The sequence below is a fragment of the Anomaloglossus baeobatrachus genome, chromosome 8 (genome assembly GCF_048569485.1).
Source record: "Anomaloglossus baeobatrachus isolate aAnoBae1 chromosome 8, aAnoBae1.hap1, whole genome shotgun sequence".
NCBI lineage: Eukaryota > Metazoa > Chordata > Amphibia > Anura > Aromobatidae > Anomaloglossus > Anomaloglossus baeobatrachus.
In genome coordinates this window covers 189121958-189146383 of record NC_134360.1, presented here as the reverse complement: position 1 = coordinate 189146383, position 24426 = coordinate 189121958, and the positions used below count along the sequence as shown (strand labels likewise).

The 24426-nt window shown below is 42.2% G+C and overlaps 1 protein-coding gene across 1 annotated transcript; it reads right to left on the bottom strand.

The window, feature by feature from the left end:
- Positions 1-1021: 1021 nt before the first annotated feature.
- Positions 1022-22206, bottom strand: ZNF326 (zinc finger protein 326). Its single transcript, XM_075322311.1, has 10 exons — positions 22081-22206; positions 16209-16284; positions 11763-12168; positions 10206-10401; positions 9299-9398; positions 8405-8552; positions 6617-6713; positions 6091-6221; positions 3546-3641; positions 1022-1765 (listed from the first exon to the last, which is right to left on the bottom strand). The coding sequence occupies exons 2-10, from the start codon at positions 16280-16282 to the stop codon at positions 1601-1603; spliced, it is 1413 nt and encodes a 470-aa protein (XP_075178426.1). The 5' UTR covers positions 16283-16284; positions 22081-22206; the 3' UTR covers positions 1022-1600.
- Positions 22207-24426: the final 2220 nt, after the last annotated feature.

Below are 24426 nucleotides of genomic sequence, written 5' to 3'. Positions count from 1 at the left end.
GGGAGCCCGGTCCCAGTGTATGGTGACCGGTTAGGATCCCACTTCACCCAGAGCCCCTAAGGGATGGGGAAGGAAAACAGCATGTGGGCTCCAGCCTCTGTACCCGCAATGGGTACCTCAACCTTAACAGCACCGATGGGTACACCGTGACGAGGTGAGACAGCTTTTTACCTTTTTGCAAAAATGTATACACTAAGTACCCTGTTATTAAGCACTTGCAATTTATTTATTTATATTCAGGGTATTTTTCGTACAATTTTTCTCCTTGGTTTTTTCTAGTCTTAAGGCTGCAATTCACATGCTTAATGTTGCATGTTTACTGAACATTGTTTCAGCTCAGGTTTTTGTGTTTTTTGTATGTTATCTTGCTTGGTTGCAAGTTGGGGGTGCAGCCCTCCTAGTACTGAGACTGAACAGCTGATTGCGTCTCACTTTGCTGTGTATTTTATCTGGGACACCGCTGACCACTTGCCACCATCCATATTGGAGTTTGACATGACACAAGTCAGGTATTGATAATGTTTTTAACTTCAGTAGGTTAGGTACTGTCTCAGATGGGTACACCGTGACGAGGTGAGACAGCTTTTTACCTTTTTGCAAAAATGTATACACTAAGTACCCTGTTATTAAGCACTTGCAATTTATTTATTTATATTCAGGGTTTTTTTCGTACAATTTTTCTCCTTTGTTTTTCTTAACAGCACCGCCGACCAGAGTGGGGTGAGAAGGGAGCATGCCGGGAGCCCTGTTAGGGGCCCTCTTTTTTTCCATCCGATAAAGTCAGCAGCTGCTGCTGACTAAAATGTGGAGCTTGCGTGAATGTGTCTGCCTCCTTCAACACAAAGCAAAAAACTGATGGGCCCGTGATGCACGGGAGGGTGTATAGGCAGAGGGGAGGGGTTACACTTTTTAAAGTGTAATACTTTGTGTGGCCTCCGGAGGCAGAAGCTATACACCCAATTGTCTGGGTCTCCCAATGGAGCGACAAAGAAACTCAAAATATATCAGCAAACTGCATAACTCCATTATAAAATGTAACTTTATTTACATAAAATCCCTCTAAATGTTATAGTACAGGTAACTTGTCCGAAAGCAAACAGCAGAACTCAAAATTCCCACGTTACAGTCTTTAATATGAAAGCATTAAGCTGGTGAACAGGTTACAAGGTTTATTTAGTTCTCAGACACAGGGATCTAAGTAGCAAACCAAAAGAAAGTTACAATGTCACAATATTTTGGTGTCACATACAAGATAAACACTGTCCAACATGGTACAAATACATTCCAAGACTTCACAGCACTTTTAGGATAAAATTACAACCTAGAATAGAAGACTGAAAATAAAACTGACATGTTACACAGGATGGTTCCTGATAAAAAAAAACAAAACAAAAATATAAAAGAAACCCATAAGATTACTGGTTTAAAAAATGCAAGGAAAATATTAAACTGATTTTATGAATTGCAACATTCTGATGACAAAATTATACATTTCAGGAATTACTGTAAATTCATTGCAGACAAAGCCAAAGTTTAAAAATAGGATGGCAAAACAGTTTAAAAAAAAAAAATCAAATCAAATTTGTCTCAGGTTTTACAATTAGTTTTCTTCAACAGATGCAAGGTCAGCTGTGAAGTCTTCAGATGCAGAAGCCGCATCATTGGCATTAGCTCCAGCATCCTCAGCGAGGGCACATTCAGCTGCATCTTCACCAACGGCATCTGCAGCACTTTCTTCAGCCTGAGCTTCAAATGGATTTTCACCCTAGAAGAGATGTATTTTGAAAACATAAGCTCTATGGCAGAACTGTTTGGTAAACCAAGGTGCAATGGCTAAGTGGTAAATGCTAGATTGAAGAGTCAAGTCTTGCACATATTGCCAAAACGGGGGACAGAGCCTTCCCCAATCATATGGACACAAAGTGTGGAGCTGCAGTCTGACGCGCAGCCATGTGCCAATACTGTGAATGGAGCAGCAGAGCACAAGTTACATCACCGTTCAATTCAACTCCTCTAAACCACAGTCTACCATCAGAGATATACAGTGACAGACCACAGCGACACACTAGGACTATCATTGGAGGTTGCAGCTCTTGGGTCACCACTGTCTTGTTATTTATCACCATAATAGTTGATGGCAACACATCTAGTCCTCATACACAGGTGGAGAAAGTACTAATTTATGGGATTGTGTTTACTCATTGAAAAAAAGTAAAAACTTCTAATACTTTTGAAGCCATGCTTTCTCTAAAGTACCCCACTTCCACAGGTACACAAAATGATCTACAGGGTGGGCCATTTATATGGCTACACCTAAATAAAATTGGAATGGGTGGTGACATCAACTTCTTGTGGCTAACTAGTATATGGGAGAGGACACTTCAAAAATGGCCACCACTCATCTTGAAGTTTCCCCCCTCCCATATACTAATGAGCCACAAACAGGAAGTTGATATCACCACCCATTACCATTTTATTTTTATCCACATAAAATGGCCCACCCTGTATGTTACTACTCATGGCACACATTTACATTAATATTTATAATAAAGGAGGTCATTCACCAGCCTCACATTAGGAATTAAAAAGGATAATTAACACAAATTCTTAACCATCCTTAAGTACACCACCTGCTTTTTTATTCCCACCCCCTCTATGATGGTGCGTCATGAGAATTTCAGTGTATGCTGGATACTCAAAAGAAAAGCCATCTGTGACAACTGCAGCAGCCCCTAACCCCTCCCTGAAACGAAGAGTCAGTGAAGATCATTTCAGGGAACGGGGCAACCCTTGCACAGTGACAGTGCGCTCTATTGACGGCTCAGATCAGCACAACCAAGCAAACAAACGCTGCCATTGTGCACATCGCACAATGAAAGATCAGTGAGAAGTCCAGCCCCTGAAATGAGTCACTGATTAGCCTTCAATCAGGTAGGGGCAGAAGCGGCAGCTCTGACTGGCAAGCCTCCAAATTTTGACGATTCACTTTCAGTATGCACTGGTACAGACACACAGACAGACACACAGACAGACACACAGACAGACACACAGACAGACACACAGACAGACACACAGACAGACACACAGACAGACACACAGACAGACACACAGACAGACACACAGACAGACACACAGACAGACACACAGACAGACACACAGACAGACACACAGACAGACACACAGACAGACACACAGACAGACACAGACAGACACACAGACAGACACACAGACAGACACACAGACAGACACACAGACAGACACACAGACAGACACACAGACAGACACACAGACAGACACACAGACAGACACACAGACAGACACACAGACAGACACACAGACAGACACACAGACAGACACACAGACAGACACACAGACAGACACACAGACAGACACTAAATAGAAAAGCAGTTAATGTAGTGGGGGCAACACTAGGGAATCTTGTAATGCAATACTACAAAGTAGTTTATGGGACTAAATAGGCAGAGTGAAAACTACTTTGCATATAGATGTGAAAAGGGCACGGTTCCTCTACCCAGTTAGCTTACCTTCAAATAGAGTTCATATCTTGCCTTTACAAGTGGATTATTCAAGATGCTTGTAGCAGTCAAGATGCTCTCTCTCTTTATTTGATCTTTATAGGCCTGAAGAACAATAAGACATGAAAATTGCATATTAAAGTTGAGGGTTTTTTTGGTCATGGGCCATTTATAGCTGTGAAGATGTATGGTGTTGTACAAATTGAACAGCCCTTCCCTAAATAAGTCTGCAGAAGACATGGGACATTCCTGCTGGTTGAATCAGAAGCTGGGTGCCACAAGCAGTTCTGGCTGCATATTGCTAATCCCTGCCTAAAGGCCACATCTCACTAAGACAGCGATGCTAGCGATGTCAGTGTGTGTGTGACATCCAGCAACGACCTGGCCCCTGTTGTGAGGTCGCCGGTCGTTGCGGAATGTCCTGGACAATTTTTTGGTAGTTGCTCTCCCGCTGTGAAGAACACATCACTGCTTGACAGCGACAGAGCAACGAGCTGAATGTGCAGGCAGCAGGAGCCGGCTTCTGCGGACGCTGGTAGCCAAGGTACACATCAGGTAACCAAGCAAAGAGCTTTGCTTGGTTACCCGATATTTACCTTGGTTACCAGCGTCCGCAGCTTCTAGAAGCCGACTCCCTGCAAATGTAGCCAAGGTACACATCGGGTAACTATAAGCACAGCGCTTGGCACCATGGTTAACAAGCACAGCGTCGTTACACTGGTCACTGATCTGTTTGCTGTGGAGATCTACCTGTTTGACAGCTCACCAGCGACCATGTAGCGACACTCCAGAGATCCTTGCCAGGTCAGATCGCTGGTGGGATCGCTGGAGTGTCGCTTAAGGCCCAGTCACACACACACACACACACACACACACACACACACGACTTACCAGCGATCCCGAAAACAATGCGACCCGATAGGGATTGCAGGTAAGTCACTGGGAGGTCGCAGGTGAGATGTCACACAGTCAGATCTTACCAGCGATGCAGGAACAAAACAGGTCGCAGTAGCGACCTGTATAACGATCTCAGCAGTCACTGTGACCCTGTCACACAGTCTCAAACACAGCGATGTGTCCTGCCCAGCAGGACATCGCCTTTGAAGAAAATGGCCTGAACCATTCTGCAACGACTAGAGATCTCACACCAGGGGCCTGATCGCTGGTAGGTGTCACACATAACGAGATCGCTAACGGGATCGCTACTGCGTCACAGAAACCGTGACTCAGCTGCGATCTAGTTGTGTGACGGTACCTTTAAGGGGGCTTTACACGCTACGACATCGCTAATGCGAACTCGTTGGGGTCACGGAATTGGTGACGCATATCCGGCCGCATTAGCGATGCCGTTGCATGTGACACAGATGAGCGATTTTGCATCGTTGCAAAAACGTGCAAAATCGCTCATCGGTGACATGGGGGTCCATTCTTAAAAATCGTTACTGCAGCAGTAACGAGGTTGTTCCTCGTTCCTGTGGCAGCACACATCGCTCTGTGTGACACCGCAGGAACGAGGAAGCTCTCCTTACCTGCCTCCCGCCCGCTATGCGGAAGGAAGGAGGTGGGCGGGATCTTATGTCCTGCTCAGCTCAGTCCCTCCGCTGCTATTGGGTGGCCGCTCAGTGACGTCGCTGTGACGCCGCACGGACCGCCCCCTTAGAAAGGAGGTGGTTCGTCGGTCACAGCGACGTCGCCGGGCAGGTATGTGACACAGGTCTGGGCGATGTGCGGCACGGGCAGCGATTTGCCTGTGTCGCACAACAGATGGGGGCGGGTACCCACGCTGGCGATATCGGGACAGATATTGCAGCGTGTAAAGCCCGCTTTAGTGTCACGGTACCTTATCTGTCCCTGTATTTAGTAGCATAGATAAAGAGATCTTTAGATAAAGTATTTCTATAGCATATCAAAGTATCTTATGAGGCCAGGGACTAGTCACAAGGGCGTTCGTTCCAGTGCTCATTCGGCCCTCTCTTAGCAGGTTAGCACATTCTCCGGCATTCTGACCAGCGGTGACAGCGGACACAGGTACATGAGTCACCGCCGATGACACTGCATTTAGTACGCTGGTAAGAGAGCGGAATGAGCCCAGGGACCAACACCCTTGTGACTTGTCCCTGGCCTCATTAGCATATCGTAAAGGACCTTTAGAAATACATTTTCTAAAGATCTTTGTCAAAGCTGCTAGATGTTGGGACAGTTAGACAGGGATTAGCAATATGCACCCAGAACTGCTCATTGTTGTGGATGCATATTGCACATGACAAGTTTCCTTTCAGGAAGTGCTTGAAAATAATGGTGACCACACAAAATAGTCACACTTTAGGCACCATATTCAGTTAGGTGTGTACTCACTTTTCTTATCCGTGGTTTTTATATTAATGGCCGTGTGTTGAGTTACTTAAAGGACAAACCAAATCCACACTTACAAGCTGAACAATGCTTACTTTCTATACACGTAATTGGAATATTTTGACAGCGGCTGTCCACCATAAGTTTTGTACAGACATAGGATTGTTACAAGATGCAGCCAGAGAGAAAGGCATGTTCTTACCAGTTTACTCTTGGAATGATCCGAAGACTTGAGGTGCAGTTGAACAGAGCTATGCAGCGCAGGAACATACACGCTACAAGCACTGCAGTGCACAGTTTCGACTTTCATCATGTGATCATCTGGAGCAACTCCTGAAAAAGACAAAATGGTTTAATAATTAGCTTAAAGTGAAATAGTCCTAAACTTTTACACAAAAGTGATGACTGTAGGATTCAGCAACGCTCCTCCAATAAAGATTGTGAAAGTAAAAAATGATTGGGCAACATTGATTTAAGTGAAAATGACTAAGGCCAGCCCAAGTGCACTGAACAGCAGCAGATCAGGGTTTTTTTTTTTTTAATCGTCCTATGATTTATGTCATACCCACCAAGTCTACAAGACCCTCTCAAAATGTAAGTGCTTTAATTATAAACCTCAGTGATTTCTAGACAAAAGAAAACGACTTAAAAACATGCTTTAAGAGTCGGTGAGCTAGAACAAAATCTAACACATTCAGGGCATTATAACTGAAAATTCACAGCATTACCTTCCATGATTTCCTTCTCTGGAGCCTTCACAGCTTCATTTTGAACAGATTGCGCTTTACGTGCAGCAGTTTTCTTGTATTTGTTTACTATGCATTCCTACAGTACATAAACATAATATTAGGTTATAGGAGTTTTATAATATGAAATACAATACAAAGTAGATTGATTCTCAACATGCCACAACTATAGAATAAACAGATTACTAAAGCAACTGGTTTTCGGTAACCGTGCTGTAAAGGCAGCAGTGACCTAAAAAGGGACTACAAAAGTTTAAAAATATCAAAAGGAAACACTCCAGCACAAATTAACCAAGTCATGCTCCATATGTGGATTTTAACAAGGTTGCATGTTCTGAAGAAATCCATGGATGCTCTAAGTCTATATGGTCTATATTGCTGTGGGTTATACCTAGTGTAAGCCCTACAAGGGGGGGGGGGGGGTTCATTTTAGCTGGAGTGCCAAACATCTGAAAAGCTTTTTAACCTCTTCACAGCACATGGATAGTGTGCGGTTAATCCCTGCGGGCTGCTATGGGCAGTCTGCAGTGATGCGTGCACATATCAGCTGGTCGTTATAGTCCTTTAAGGGGGTCTAGTAAAAAAAAAAAAACCAAAAACAAAACACACAACTAAAAGTACAAGTACCCCCCCCATTCAGCCCATTGAAAATTTAAAAAAAAAAAATTAAATTGGTATCGCCGTGTTCCGAAACGCCCGATCAAAATATAAAAATCAATCTGATCGGTAAACGGCGTAAAGCTGCAGAAAAAATTCCAAACGTCAAAATTCCAAGACGCAAAAAAATAAGCAGTCACTGAGCCATAGATGCCGAAAAATGAAAATGCTACAGGTTTCAGAAAGTGCCAAATCGTGCGCCACTTTTGGACAAGCTTGTGAATTTTTTTAACCTTTTAGATTTAAAAAAAAAAAAAACAAAAAAAAAACAAAAACCTATTAATGTTTGGTGTTTACAAACTTACCTAATTTATGAGAAAAGTCTGGCTCAACTACCCAATAAGTGGTGCTCAAGAGTGAGAAGGGCAAATACGAGAATATATAGGAGCTCTGGCACACTTTTGAAAAAGGAAGAGAAAAAAAAAATGAAAAGTCTAAAGAATTGCACTGCAAAGCAGTCTTCAATGTGTTCAATAAGGTCAAACAGATATAATCCCTCCAACGTTTCGGCCTTACTCCAGGTCCTGGTGTGATCGTAATTGGCAGGTGGCTCAGGTGATAGCAGTTTAGGTTACTACAGACACCCCCCCCCCCTTTTTTTGTCTCCCACAGAGCTACTCCTTACCCATTAGTACCCATATTGACAAAGGCTTTGAGTAAGGCCGAAATGTTGGAGGAATTATATCTGTTTGACCTTATTGAACAAATTAAAGAATTGCACTGCAAAGCAGTATTCAACCCCCCCCCACCTTTTCATACAAGTGTGCCAGAGTTTATGTATTCTCGTACAAACTATATGGTAAAACTTATGGTTTCATTTAAAAGTACAGCTCGTCCCGCAAAAAAAAAAAAAGCCCTCGTATTGGAAGATTGACGAAAAAATAAAAGGTTATGGCTCTGAAGTAGAGGAAGAATTTAAAAAAAAAAAATTCAAACCCTGAAAACCACTTTGGGTGAAGGGGTTAAATAAAACTAGCATCTTGTGAAATAGAAAGCAAACTACTGAAGTTACTACTGTAGGAACAGTTACAGCCAACGTGATTAATACTTTGTGATTGCACACTTGTGTCATTTGCTACTAAAGTATATGCTCACATTTTATATTTTACTTACATGCAAAAATTCCATCACTGGTTTGTCAAATTTGGTTTGTTTCTGAATATGATCCAACATGACTTGATGAGCTTGACTTTCCAAGTGTTCTTCAATACCCTTTTCATCAAAAGATCTGAACTTGCAAAATGAGCACGTGAAGGCCATTCTGAAAATAATGGGATTTAAGCATTTAGTAAGTTATGCAGTTATAAAGTTAGTCAACTATACAAAGAAATACCGCTATAGACAGAGCACATTAGGGGCCAAATGTTCAGTTTGTGGTAGTAATCCGGTGTAAGACTAGTTGACACATTGCAAACTTTTGCGTTTAGCATTTTGTGGGGGGGTGTTTATGCCAAGTGGCGCTTAGCAGTAGGGGGTGAGGTTAAGAGCAGCACAGAATTTACCACAGCTGAACGTTGTGGCATATTTGAGTCAAGCCCAGAATACAAGTAATGGACCATTTCTGCAACAACTTTTCTATGCAACTAACATGGGTTAAAAAAAAAAAAAACAAAAAAAACCTAGGCCCATCTAGTTCAACTTTCATCCACCAATTATACATTTGGTCACTAAATAATTGATAACAATGTTACATACCCTTAGTGCTTTAGTTTGTATTTTTAACCATTACAAATGACAACATACTTCGAGAAAGTACAAGTGTTGCTTTGCTCAGATGTGCCAGTTACTGACTAATACAAATTAACCCCTCCATTATAAGCGGGCAGGTTAAGTGTTAACTTTCAATGTAGTTTCCCCAAGGCCGATCAGTTCTAAGCCATTGATGACATTTGCATTGCACTCACTAGCATCTCCTTTTCTTACATTGTATTCTACAGGTTATATAGCATTGCAAACTAATCATATTTGTCCGTTTTGTATTTTAAAGTAGTAAAAGCTGACAAGTACCCATCTCCATATTTTTCACTGTTCTTCTCTCGTCTGCGCCTCTGTTTTTCCCTTCTAGCCTCTGTGCGGCGCTTTTCTTCCTCTTCTGGATCAACTGGCTCTGAAAAATGGAGAAAATAAAAAAAATTATATAAACACACACACACACACACACACACACACACACACACACTTAATATTCAGTTATATTACAATTGCCAGTTACGGCTACAACTACTCATCCAATTGTCAGTGAGGAATAAATAGTTCCCCCTTAAGACATCGCTAATACCAAGAGCTCCTTCAGCAATTTTTACATCAACATTAGAGTAATAAAGAAAAAAAATAAAAATTTAGATGAAATATATTTTTTACAACAAAAATGTTTAAAATCACTATCCATTGCGATACATGAGCCAACATGGGTCAGACATTAGTAAGAGTAGAAAAACAAGCAAAGAAACTAAGGGAATTTTCACACTGTGATCTTCCATAAGAGACTGCGACTGGGTGTCCTTCAGTACTCAAATTTGCTTGAAAATTATGCAGGACAGGCACCTGGTGACTATCTGCACCATTACATCCAATGGCCGCGTCAGTGCATACATCTGAATCCTGGAGAGCCCTGAAGGAACCACTGAATGTGGGCAAGAACGCAGAGCGAAAAACACCCTTAGCAGGCACTATGCACGTCATCCATAACATGTCAATTTATGCTTCAGATCTGCAGCACAGATTTTAATGAGGAAAATCCATGGTGAATGAACAAGAACAAAATTTACAAGTAAATGCAAACTTTGCAGTAGAATACACTGTATATAGACAGATTTTTCTTTTCTGAAAATTAAATCTATAAACCACATCATATGAACATTTGAAATATTGCAGAAGTTCCATTATAGCGTATTTTTTCATTAAATGCCATTACCTGGTGCTGGGGTAGTTTTAGCAGCTTGGTTCCCTCCAGCTTTTGTCAGCTTTGGTTTTTTGCCAAAGACACCAGGCTGCTTGAAAGGCTGGCCAGCTACTATCTTTCTCTTAATTCCTCGGGCCATGCCACCAGCCACAGGTTGGTACTTAACGTCCAGCACCACAGGTCTGCCACGCATGCCACGGCCAAGTTGCTAAAATTAGTGCAAAAACCAAGTTAACATCATCCAAAAATACTAAAGATTTTCACTTTCCAAATCAAGTGGTACTAGGAATGTACAGAACCACATTGATCTGTAAAGAGATATAGGAAAACAAAAAAAGAAATCCCAGATTGGATAAGAAAAAATAAAATAAAAAACAACCCAGACATGCCCCCACCCCCAAAATATAACAAAGAAAACTTACACACATTACAAATTTATCAAATTCTTATTAAAGGTGCAATGCATTTAAAAAAAAATAAAAAAATTACATGAAGTCATCATCAAGTCCTAATATACGTACTGATAGAAAGCTAAAAAGCTACCTAGGGACAAAAAGAAATTCGGCTCTTTCTATTGTGGCAGAATTGCATTATTATTTAATTTGAATTTATATTAAGTTGGGCGATTGTAAAAGGAGCAGTAACCAAAAATAATGGAGTTACACGTATGTCTATAACTGCATTGGAGGCGAGCATAGCACAAAATGCTGTGCTTTTTAGTTTACCGTTAAAATTAGGGTTACCATGACCGAAAACCCAATAATGCCTCATAATAGTCAATAGCGCTACACTTGGAGGTCTATCACATGACAGATCCATCGCCTTGTGAATTCTGCTTTTTCCAGAAAACTGAAGACATTCTGGAAAGTGTGAATTAAGCCCGATAGACAGTATGTGAGGAATCATGTCCATGGTCAACGTCCTCCTGGAACAGAGGCTCACATGTTGCCTTTTAGAGAAGGGCCGACACATGACTTATGGTCACGTAAGCGCCATAAAAAAAAGTTAATCTTATGGTTTTCCTATGGTGCCCTCTAACAACCATAAGACGTCTAACCATGTCAAATTATGATCTTTGTAAATTTAATTCTAGGCATCAGTGGCAAGATGCACAAGAAAGCTCAAAGCTTGTAGATTATAGAGTGAAGAAGCTAAATAAATATAACAACCATTTACACTGAACACCGAAAATTATTACAATACATTTGACTATAATACATTGCACCTTTAACCTACTCAGAACTTCAAAAAGGTCTTCATGTAACCTTTTGCAATTTGTTTTCTTTAGTTATTGCTCCAATAAAGGCTAAAAGAAGACTAAATTTCTCCATAAACAGGACATGCTATTTAGAAAAATAAGATTTTCTTTCACATGGAAAGAATTTAGCAAATATGGGGAAAATTCCCAGTTGAACCTTTAAAGCATTACTTCTTTAAAAGTCAGCTTTCACACTGGGAATACATAAACATCCAAGCAATAGATTATGGACAATATGCCATTTTAAAGTTCTGGTCTGCAAATAATTCAAAGTGACTATCAAAAAGAATCTGAGAAGATTCTGTACTTACTCCTCCTCTGCCACGGCCTCTGCCTGCTGCTGGTCCTCCAAAAGCATCATTGCTTCTGCCGCCAAATGCACCGTCGGAATAAGCAGGCATTCCTCTTCCCCGAGAGCCTACTGTTGCAGGCTTCATATAGGGCGAAGAATAAGCGCCGTAGGAAGAGTAAGATTCTCTTCCTCTCTCCTCCATAAACCCAGTCCTTACTTTTGGTCGTGTGAAGGACGGATCCCAGCTAGACCCGCCCTGGTTTCTACTTTCATAAGAGTCAACGCTACTCCGGTATGGGTTCTCATATCGACCATCATAACTATCTCCGTAGCCTTGTTCGGATTCATTATAACCATAGCCAGATCTGTACAGATCTCGCCCACCCACAGAAGACCTGGAGTCAAAAGACTCATAAGGTCCATACCTGGAAGAATTGACGTGAGGAGAAAAATAGGTCAGCTTTCCAGAAAATACAAAACAATAGCAAGCATCAGTTGACATTTATCAACTTTACATTAAATCTAACTCAATATCTTAAAATTAAAGTAGCTTATAAGGCAAAACTCCCAAAAGCTGGATGACAAATTACATCTTAACATGCTTAGATTTGACACCTTTGCGTTACGTTTCTTTTGCAGCTTTTAAAGTGTACAAATGTTAGTTTCAGATATTAGTTTGCATTCTATCAAGAGCATAAAATGCTCAGTTTTACTCAACATTAAAGACAATCACTTTATGTACTACTGCTATGTAAAAACAGTTTGGAAGAAAAAAAAACCCTAACATTTCTTTCAACAATGCAAACAGAACAAAGGTTGTAAAATTCAGAAGTAAAAGATTTAAATGCGTCACTTCACAAGCAATTCAGATCTGCCAACCAAAGCCTTTGACTAGCAAGACCTCCGCACTGGCCTGCTCTGGATGTGTGGGGGCACAGGAAGGAGAGTTAGGCCGCTTTCACACATCCGGTTTGCCGTCAGGCCCAAACCGACGAAATTCGGATAAGGGTATGTGCGCACGTGTGCGTATTGCATGCAGTTACGCTGCGTTCTGCACCGCAGCATAACTGCATGCATCCTGCGTCCCCTGCACAGTCTATGGAGATTGTGCAGGAGCCGTGTGCACGTGGCATATTAGAACGCAGCGATTCGGCTGCTGCCCGAATCGCTGCGTTCTAAGAAGTGACATGTCACTTCTTTCGTGCGGTTTGCATGCTGTCTATAGGGAGAGGCAGCATGCAGAGCGCACGTTCTCTGCCGGCACCATGCACTCTGAAGCGCACCTTTTAGGTGCGGTGCAGTGCGCACATACCCTAAAACTGATCCGGATCCGTTTTATTCCCCATTGACTTGTATTGGCGCCAGATGGCCTTGCAGCGTCCGCTGGATCCGGCTGCCGGAAAGGACGCCGCATGGAACTTTTTTTTGTCTCCGGCAAAAAAAAAAAAAAAAAAAAAAAAAAAAAAAAAAAAACACACACCAGCGCCGTCCGGCATGTTGTATAATGGAAGCCTATGGGCGCCAGATCCGTCGTCATTCGGCATATGACGGAATCCAACATCGAATCCGGTTTTTTGAACTGAGCATGCTCAGTATCACAATGGATCTATCAAAAAAAAAAAACGGAAGGAACGCATGGAAAAAAAACAGATACGAAGGTGCCGTTTTGTTTTTCACCGGATCCGTCGCATCAGTTTTTTTGCCGGATCGTGCCTGATTGCAAAAAACTGATGTGTGAAAGTAGCCTAAGCCTCCAGTTATTTTTAACCAATTCCTGCCTAAAAATAAAAGCAGTCTGTTTTTTTTTGGGGTGGGGGGGGGATTTAGGCCTTGACCATTTTAAATCTTTACTAAAATTTCTAAAAGTATAACCACTTTACAGAAAACGCATCATGTTGAAAATTGTATCTGGTCCGAAGGCAGAATGTTTTAGAGCAGCAGGAGCTGATTAAATTTCTATACATTTTTTGTTGGAAACATTTCACTAAACCTTACATTTTTAGTTGAAATCCCTGGTGCTTGCATGCATACAAGTCCAGGGGGAGGTCCTAATCAGTGATTGACATTCTTGCCTGTGTGACTGCATGCAGATCTCAATCACCAAGGACCACCCACTAAATGACTGAAATAGTCGTTTATATGTATAAGATATACTGAACGTTTTCCAACAAATTTGTCATTGCGCTCACCATGCTGCCCACAAGTCAGACTGCACACAGAAGCTGATATGTACAGGTAGAGGGAATTTATCAGACGCTGTTTATACAGTGTATTCTCCTCTAGATGCACATCCTTATTGCAGCAAAGCTTTGTGGGTAAAACTGCATTTGAAAGAGAAACTTCTATACCTAGTTTTAATAAGTAAATGAAAGAATGCAAGTTATACCTTACGTGTTGGGTTTTTTTATTTCAGAAAACAAGTATCTAATTAGGTTTAGTTAGAACATTATAAAAGTTAAGTAGGTGCAAATTCCACAGGCAGATTAATTAACTTTACTCACTGCAGATGAGATAACTCACTAGTAATGTGTTATGTACCATAATTTACAGGTGTAACAGGTTGCTTCAACATAAATAAAAAAAACCTGCAATTTATATGTATAATTTAAAGCAAAAACACAGCTTAACCTTGTGGAAAACTACTAGGGATGATAGACTACCTCAAATATTCGGGTTCGCGAATATCCGACGAATAGGTCGCCGCTATGCGAATACTCGATGAGCAATGCAAGTCTATGGGATATGGGAAGCCCGAATAGTTGTCATTCGGGTTACCCATAGACTTAAATTACGCATCGAATATTTGTGGATAGTGGAGACTTATTCGCCAAATATTCACGAAGCCGAAAAATTGAGGTACTCGATCATCCCTAAAAAACTACCTTTGTTTTTGCTTGGTGTGTTCACAGTAAGGAGAATTAAAAAGTGGAAGACACCAGTTAGGAAAGTAGTTGTAAGCATAAGTTGAATGATTGTGAACATTTAGCCTTTTTGCTATTAGAATATGGGGGAAGATTAAAAAAATTGTAGGTTTTTTTTTTAGCATGAACAAGCACCTTAAATTGGGTTGTCCACTAATTGGACAACCCCTCCTCAATCACAGTCTTTACTCCTGTTAAAACAATGCTTATACACGCCTGGTTGTTGTTGAGCGAGCATTGCGCCCATTCAGCGCTGGCTTCAGTCTCCTACTTTCGGATGTATCAAACCTCAAAAGGAAAAGAGTGGCGGCTGAAGCTCAGACTCAGCGAAACCAGCGCAGATTGGCCGCAGGGCTCAGTGGAGGGGGGGGGGGGGGTGTATGGTGATTGAGACAGAATTGTCTAATTAGTGGACAACCCCTTTAAAAACAAGGCTGCAGGCTACAAAGTTTTGTTGTCTGTAGCGATTTACCATCCTTCGCAACAGCTTTTAAAAAAGGTGAAGTAATACCTCACAGGGCACTTGAGTCATTTCCACTCTCTTTAATATAAGGATAGCTAAACTACTGCCTATATACCCTGGAGGAGTAGACTGTGGTAAGCAAGGCAATATCACCGTTCAATCCTCCAAGGTATATGTGCAATTGGCAAACCCTTTACTTTACTACGTGAACAAGACTCACTCTGGATATTTAAAGGCGATAAATAATAAGCTGTATTGGAGGATGGCAAAGTCATCAAATCATATCCCAGCTGATAGAAAGCGAGAACCAAATAAATGGCAGCCATGTTCACCAAAACGCAGAAGAAAGTTCAGTCCAAGTAAGGGTTAAGTCACACACTATTTGTATGCCAAAACCAGAAGTGTCAAGCTTTCAATTATAGTTTCTTTAAAGTTCCCCTTCTGGTTTTAGTATACAAACACTGACATGCAAGTCCTTACACTGCACAATTATAGAACAACAAAGAGGATTACCCTTACAGGAAAGTAAAGTAAAGATATGGACAATTTACAGTAAAACCAAAACACTGAAAGCTTTCCCTCTTTCATTATAAATGAGTTACACTTTATAACATACTTTGTTTTAATTCCACATTATTCAAGAATTTAGTTTGCAGTTAGCGTGAGAACAGCACGTTCTCCATTTAGACTAGAAATCTGAGCAGCCATATCTGTTCTCAACAAATAATTGTATTTAGTATGTGGCTATATAGCTGACAGGTCAAAGCCTAAATTAGACAAGGGTTTATGTTGTGAAAACTAGAGTCAAGGTATAATTTCTATCAGAATGCAAACTTTCGAAAATTTCTGAGAAACTGAAACAAAGTATTGGAAAATTGGAGACGTTCTTGATTCATTTTTAATTGCCTGTAAGTGAAAACAGTTTACTAGAATGTGTGTTTAGAATTTCGGCTGCACCATTAACTGTAAATACAATAGCATCAATGGTTACATTATTTAAGTTCTGTCTCTAAGCAGCTCAAGTTACAAGAACGTTATTTAAGCATAAAACAGTTTCTCAGCTATACACCACACCGCTTACCTCTCGCCAGCATTGTCCATAGAAAAGCTTTCCATACCACGGCCATATGATGTATGCCCGTAATCGCGTTCCATGTCTGAAAAAAAAAAAAAGTTATTAACAAATAGAAACTTTGATCAATAACTTCATTATCATTCCTTTCACACAATGCATAACAAATCAATACAGAATCATGCCAAGGAGGACCTGCAACACGGCTTATTAAATGAAAAACGAGTGAATAAAAATACTTAAGATTTTTTATTTTATTTACATAATGTTTCTAATACTTTATAGTTACTCGAGTTCAGACTAATCTAAATGTAGAAAGCTGCAATACCATATCCACCGATCAGATCTGTACGACGCCTGCATATTTACAAATATCTGATCCTTCAGCTTTTTCTCACAAGCGGAATAACCATGTCAGTTTAGCTGATGCTTCACATTGAGTTGATAACATAATACATTCAGATGGTTGAAGAAAGTTAAGAGCAGCCACCATTGCAGCAGTTACAGATGAGATTTTATGATGAGGGAGGAGCTAGAGGCAGAGCTCCACCCTCTCAATCTTCTATCTACTTAGAATCTCAGTAACAGCCATCTCCTAAGTAATGGGAAAGTCTTCACCAAGTACAGATTTTACCTTCGTATTGAGAATTTTGATAATGACTCATCACGAAAAGCAAATTTGTCTGATCAGATATATTACGAAGTTGTTTATTTTGAAGTGTACTATTAATTAAATAAAATCTTAAATGATGGCTTAACTTTACCCCCTTCACGGCCAATCTACCTTTGGTGCAGGCTCAAACACCAAGCATACATCTTTCCCTGCAGGATGGCTGATCTGATCAGCTGACGGGTGCAGCTAACCAGCATCAGTGGATCGCTTGTGCTGTGCATCGTATCAACACCACTCTCTGTAGCACAAAATGAAGACTTCCTATGAACGCTCCCAGCCGGCATTCACAGAAGGATTGTTGCAACAAATACAGGGGTTATCAGCTAATGCCTGGCTGTCATGACAACCTATCGGTGCCCGTGATCACATCAGGGAGCCGCCAATGGCAGCGAGACGCTCCACAGGAGGATAGTATGGAATCCCGTTGTCAAGATATTAACGGGGATTTTACTAGTTAACGGCCACAAGCGGATCGGCCATGCAGCTTTTAAGAAGCACATGATGGCTAATTTTATCAGTCAACATGTGCTGGGAAAGATGTGGGTCGACATGCCAGCTAGCATCAAGGCAAGGAACACAAAATATGATGTAAAACACCGATCATGAAAGTGTTAAAAGTGAACAACCCTTAATCTGCTCAGGAACACAAAATTAGAAAAAAAAAAAACCTGAGGGGGAGTTTACTTCCTCTCATTGAGTAACCACACCCCATGTGTGCGCGTGTAAGTGACAGTTTTTTTTTTAAAACATCACTGAAGAAAGCTCCTCCACTTCCTGACGTGTGCAGTGCACCTCTGAAGCTGGGATGCTTCAACCTGGTATCAGACACAATGATGTTGTGAAGAAAGCTGCGAGCATGCACGATTTGCAAAGAGCATAATACTTATGCTAATTCTAACAGAGGGAGGGTTATTATACAGGACATGTGAGGTCATACCCATGTGACTAGAAGGGGCAGGGCCTCAGGCAAAGCTGGACACCAGTGACCTCACACAGGTCCTGCAAGAAACAAAGTGAATCGTTTGTATAATACTTATACTAATTCTCACAGGGACAGGGGATAACTATGAATCCCCCCCCAGATATCTGACCCTCAGCTGCTGTCACTCAACGAGCAACTAATTTTATAAACTTCACTTTCTTGGATTTCAAAACTTAAACATCCGAGCTGACCACTACAGGTGTGTATAGAATCTGCCTGATAGTGCCAGTATAGCACTGGCTTTAGCTTATACTGGTGATTGGTTCCCTTTAAAGGGGTTGTTCACTACTAGGCCAATCTTTGCCCTTCATATTTGGCCCCATAAAAAAAAAAAAGCCTATACTCTTCTCCCATGATGGCGCTGTTCCAGCAATGTTGTGACATCATGCAAGCCCTGCTACTGTCCCCATCTGTGAACAAGACGTTAACAGGAAGTGAGCGGACATCCTCACTTTGTTGATTAATCAAATGTCTGAAGGTAGGAGAAAGAACCCAGAAGTGATTGAGCAACGCTGCTGGACCACCACCATGAATAGAGCATTTAAAAAGTGCCTTGCGAAAGTATTCGTGTCCCTTGAATTTTTCAGCCATTTCCCACATTCCAGGCTTCAAACAATAAAAATGTTAATGTAATGGTGAAGAACCAACGACAAGTGGGACACAATAGTGAAGTTGAACGAAATGTATTGCTTATTTTAAAAGATATAGATATATATATGCAAACAGCTGGAGCAGAGTGAGGTTGGATGGAGACCGTTTGTGAACAGCAGTTTTCAGCTCTTTCCGCAGATTTTAGATTGGATTCAGGTCTGGACTTTGACATTCTAACACCTGGATTCGTTTATTTGTGAACCATTCTATTGTAGATTTTGCTTTAGGTTTTGGATCATTGCCTTGTTTGAAGAAATCTCCGTCCCAGTCTCAAGTCTTTTGCAGGTATTCTTTCAAGAATGCTCCTGAATTTGGCTCCATCCATCTTTCCATCAATTTTAACCATCTTCCCTGTCCCTGCTGAAGAAAAGCAGGCCAAAACCATGATTCTTCCACCACCATGCTTGACAGTGGGGATGGTGTGTTCAGGGTGATTAGCTGTGTAGCCTTTTACACCAAACATTGTTTGGCATTGTGCCTAAATAGTTCGATTTTGGTTTCATCTGACCAGAGCACCTTCTTCCACATGTTTGGTGTCTCCCCCAGGTGGCTTGTGGCAAACTTGTGCAGTGTACAACTGATGAGACGGATGGACGGCTGGGGCTTGGTAGATTTGCAGTGGTATGATACTCATTCCATTTCAATATGATCGCTTGCACAGTGCTTCTTGGGATGTTTAAAGTTTTGGAAATCTTTTTGTAACCAAATCCAGCTTTAAACTTCACCACAACAGTATGACGTTGTCCTATGGACAGACTCCCACCTCAGCTGTAAATGCAGTTCATCCAGAGTGATCATGGGCCTCTTGGCTGCATCTCTGATCAGTCTTGTTTGAAATGAAAGTTTAGATGGACGTCCAAGTCTTAGATTTGCAGTGGTATGATACTAATTAGAATAAGCAATAAATTTCATTCAACTTCACAATTGTGTCCCACTTATGGATTCTTCATAACATTACATTTTTTTATCTTTATGTTTGAAGGCTGAAAGGTGAGAAAAGGCAGAAAAACTCAAAGGCACCGAATACTTTCGCAAGGCACTGTACAATGTCGCTGCCCCGATTTGTTTTACCCACTACCATTCTGTTGGCTAACAGCAGTGCATGTTGGGATTCCCAAATAAGGCATCACTGTGGGTTAGGAGAGGGGCTGTGGCCTCTTCACCCATCCTGAAAAAAGTGTCAGTGACCTCCAATTTAGGGGCTCGCGAGTCCCTGCTATACTGAATGTGTCAATTCCCAAATATGTTCAGCACATGCTCCCTTGCGGTCACCATGCAAAATTCAATGCAGTGACAAGTGTGCTTCCTCTGAGAAGTGACAATGTAGCAAGACTGGGCACAATCAGCACATTGTAAGGGGAGACAATGATAAACAGAAACCAGACCCTCCCCCCTAAACAGATGTCCCTCCCGGGGGCAGGGGAGCTCTCAGCGCCTCAGTTTTAGCCTTTACTATATACAGTATGTCAGGCCCTTACTATATACAGTATGTCAGGCCCGATGGAATATTGATGATCAGAGGACAAAGCCACCCACAGGCTTCAGTCTGCAAAGTGGCAAAAAGCCAGGTGACTGGGTACTGAAGTGCAAACGTTGCTGAAGCAAAATGCAACTGTCCACTTTTTAAAATCATAAGTCACACCCCCTTTTTAAGTGGAAAAAAAAAGCCCCAAAAAGGAGCTCTGAAACACTGGGAAGAGTAAAACAAATACTTGGGAGCAGACAGAATAGAAGTGGAAATACTGATCACTTTTGCCATAATAATAAGTCCTGTAAAGCCACTTTCACATTGCGTGCTGACCTGCGTTCAGTGGTCCCTTCTGAATCCCCCACAAAACGGGTTCCAGAGACATGTGCCGACGGGCCCACTGACTAATGGTGCAGACTGAGTCGCCGTGTGCTCTGTTGTGCATCATTTTCAGGTGTATACTCTTTCCAGTGGCAGACACTCAGACAGTCTACTATGTCTGTCGCTGGAAAGTGTAAACACCCAAAAAATGGTGCACAACAAAGCACACGGCGACTCAGTCTGCACCATTAAAGTCAGTGGGCCCGTCGGCGCATGCGTCCAAAACCAGTTTTGTAGGGGGATTCAGAAAGGACCACTGAACTCAAATCAGAACGCAATGTGAAAGGGGCCTAATACTTCAAGACAGAGCAGAAATTGTCACGTCGACAATCTAAAGCTGAGTTCACATTAAGTAATCATACCTTAGAACAGATACAGCAAACTTTGTCCATTTTGAAGAAAAAAGAATAAATAGATTTGCTGGATCTGTCTTTTTAACATGTGGAGTCCATGGATAACGGATCTATTAACTGATTACAGTTCAGCCATCCGTTTTTAACTTGTGATGCTTTTTTTTTCTTACTGGATTAGTTTCAGACAGAATTTAATTTGCAATCAGTTATCAGATGAGTTTTCCATAGACTAATGGGGGGGGGGGGGGGTAGAAGGATCATGTAAAATTTATTTTTCAAAATGGACCCTAACCCCCCAAAAAAACGTCGTGCCATAGGGCTGCTGTTAGATCCGTTGTAACGGATGATTACTGGACCTGTGAACTCTGCCTTATAACCTGTGTGAGTATATTCTAAATATAAAAAAGGTGCCTCGCCACCGAAATAAACCGGCCTGGCGGGGGAAGATCGTACAGAAATCCTATCTGTGCGCAGATACAGGATGAGCCGCCACCACGGTGGCTGGGCAGGGCCATTTCCGGCCATCGCGGCGGGTTCCGGCCTTTGTCCTTCACACGTGACATAGGCCGCGATTCCTGCAGAGCGTTAATGGGGGGGGGGGGGGGGGGCTATGACGGGTCCACTGCAGAGAGAGATGGAGGCTGGGAACATGGCGGGGGAGGGGAGCGCTGCACGCAATCAGGCCTCCACCATGTGAGAAAACCCGCGCAGTAACCACAGCCGCCATCTTGGTGAGCCGCCGCCTGCCCTGCGGGTAGAGGCCTCAGCGCAGCGCGGGAAGACACAGCGAAGCCCCCACCACACCGTGCAGGTCACAGGTCCCCCCTCAGCCCACTGCTCATACCACTGCTCTCTTCAGCCCACTGCTCTCCTCAGCCCACAAGCCCACTAGAAGGATGACGCTCAGCTGCGCCACACAGTACAACAGCAGCGACCGCCATGTTAGGTGAGGAACCCGATACAAGCAGCTCTGAGGTAACAGCGTATAGGCCACGGCCACTCACCTACTAATGTGACGGGTACACTGCAGAGAGAGATGGAGGCTGGGAACATGGCGGGGGAGGGGAGCGCTGCACGCACTCAGGCCGCCACCATGTAAGAAAACCCGCGCAGTAACCACAGCCGCCATCTTTGTGAGCCGCCGCCTGCCCTGCGGGTACAGAGGCCTCAGCGCGGGAAGACACACAGCGAAGCCCCCACACACCGTGCCGGTCACAGGTCCCCCTCAGCCCACTGCTCTCATACCACAAGCTCACTAGAGGGATGACGCTCAGCTGCGCCACACAGTACAACAGCAGCGACCGCCATGTTAGGTGAGAGGAACCCGATACAAGCAGCTCTGAGGTAACAGCATATAGGCCACGGCCACTCACCTGCTAATGTGGAAATAGACGTCTATGAGAGCGCGGTTAGCCGAGTGTGTCCTGCTCCGTGTCCGCCGACGAAAAGAAGACTGTGACGCAGCAACGCTTCCTCTTAAGGTCTTCAGAAATGGCCGATGCGGGGAGGAGCCTCACTGTGACCACGCCCTTGGCGCGATTGACCTGTTACCATAAAAGAATCACGTGGTATGGAACCCGATGAATGCCCCGCCCCTGCTCCGCCCTAACCCCGCCCCTGCTCCGCCCTAACCCCGCCCTTTTCCTTTCTCCTTAGTCATTGTCGCCCCAGTGCCCACACAACTCTTCAGCCCTGAGGGTCAATGGCGGCTCCACAGTGTATAACACTATACATACATAATACACGGCGGCTCCACAGTGTATAACACTATACATACATAATACACAGCGGCTCCACAGTGTATAACACTATACATACATAATACACAGCAGCTCCACAGTGTATAACACTATACATACATAATACACAGCAGCTCCACAGTGTATAACACTATACATACATAATACACAGCAGCTCCACAGTGTATAACACTATACATACATAATACACGGCAGCTCCACAGTGTATAACACTATACATACATAATACACGGCGGCTCCACAGTGTATAACACTATACATACATAATACACGGCAGCCCCACAGTGTATAACACTATACATACATAATACACGGCAGCTCCACAGTGTATAACACTATACATACATAATACACAGCAGCTCCACAGTGTATAACACTATACATACATAATACACGGCAGCTCCACAGTGTATAACACTATACATACATAATACACAGCAGCTCCACAGTGTATAACACTATACATACATAATACACGGCGGCTCCACAGTGTATAACACTATACATACATAATACACAGCAGCTCCACAGTGTATAACACTATACATACATAATACACGGCAGCTCCACAGTGTATAACACTATACATACATAATACACAGCAGCTCCACAGTGTATAACACTATACATACATAATACACGGCGGCTCCACAGTGTATAACACTATACATACATAATACACGGCAGCCCCACAGTGTATAACACTATACATACATAATACACGGCAGCTCCACAGTGTATAACACTATACATACATAATACACAGCAGCTCCACAGTGTATAACACTATACATACATAATACACGGCAGCTCCACAGTGTATAACACTATACATACATAATACACAGCAGCTCCACAGTGTATAACACTATACATACATAATACACGGCGGCTCCACAGTGTATAACACTATACATACATAATACACAGCAGCTCCACAGTGTATAACACTATACATACATAATACACAGCAGCTCCACAGTGTATAACACTATACATACATAATACACGGCAGCCCCACAGTGTATAACACTATACATACATAATACACAGCAGCTCCACAGTGTATAACACTATACATACATAATACACGGCGGCTCCACAGTGTATAACACTATACATACATAATACACAGCAGCTCCACAGTGTATAACACTATACATACATAATACACGGCAGCTCCACAGTGTATAACACTATACATACATAATACACGGCGGCTCCACAGTGTATAACACTATACATACATAATACACAGCAGCTCCACAGTGTATAACACTATACATACATAATACACGGCGGCTCCACAGTGTATAACACTATACATACATAATACACGGCAGCCCCACAGTGTATAAACTATACATACATAATACACAGCAGCTCCACAGTGTATAACACTATACATACATGATACACGGCAGCCCCACAGTGTATAACACTATACATACATAATACACGGCAGCTCCACAGTGTATAACACTATACATACATAATACACAGCAACTCCACAGTGTATAACACTATACATACATAATACACAGCAGCTCCACAGTGTATAACACTATACATACATGATACACGGCAGCTCCACAGTGTATAACACTATACATACATAATACACAGCAGCTCCACAGTGTATAACACTATACATACATAATACACAGCAGCTCCACAGTGTATAACACTATACATACATAATACACAGCAGCTCCACAGTGTATAACACTATACATACATAATACACAGCAGCTCCACAGTGTATAAACTATACATACATAATACACAGCAGCTCCACAGTGTATAACACTATACATACATAATACACAGCAGCTCCACAGTGTATAACACTATACATACATAATACACAGCAGCTCCACAGTGTATAACACTATACATACATAATACACAGCAGCTCCACAGTGTATAAACTATACATACATAATACACAGCAGCTCC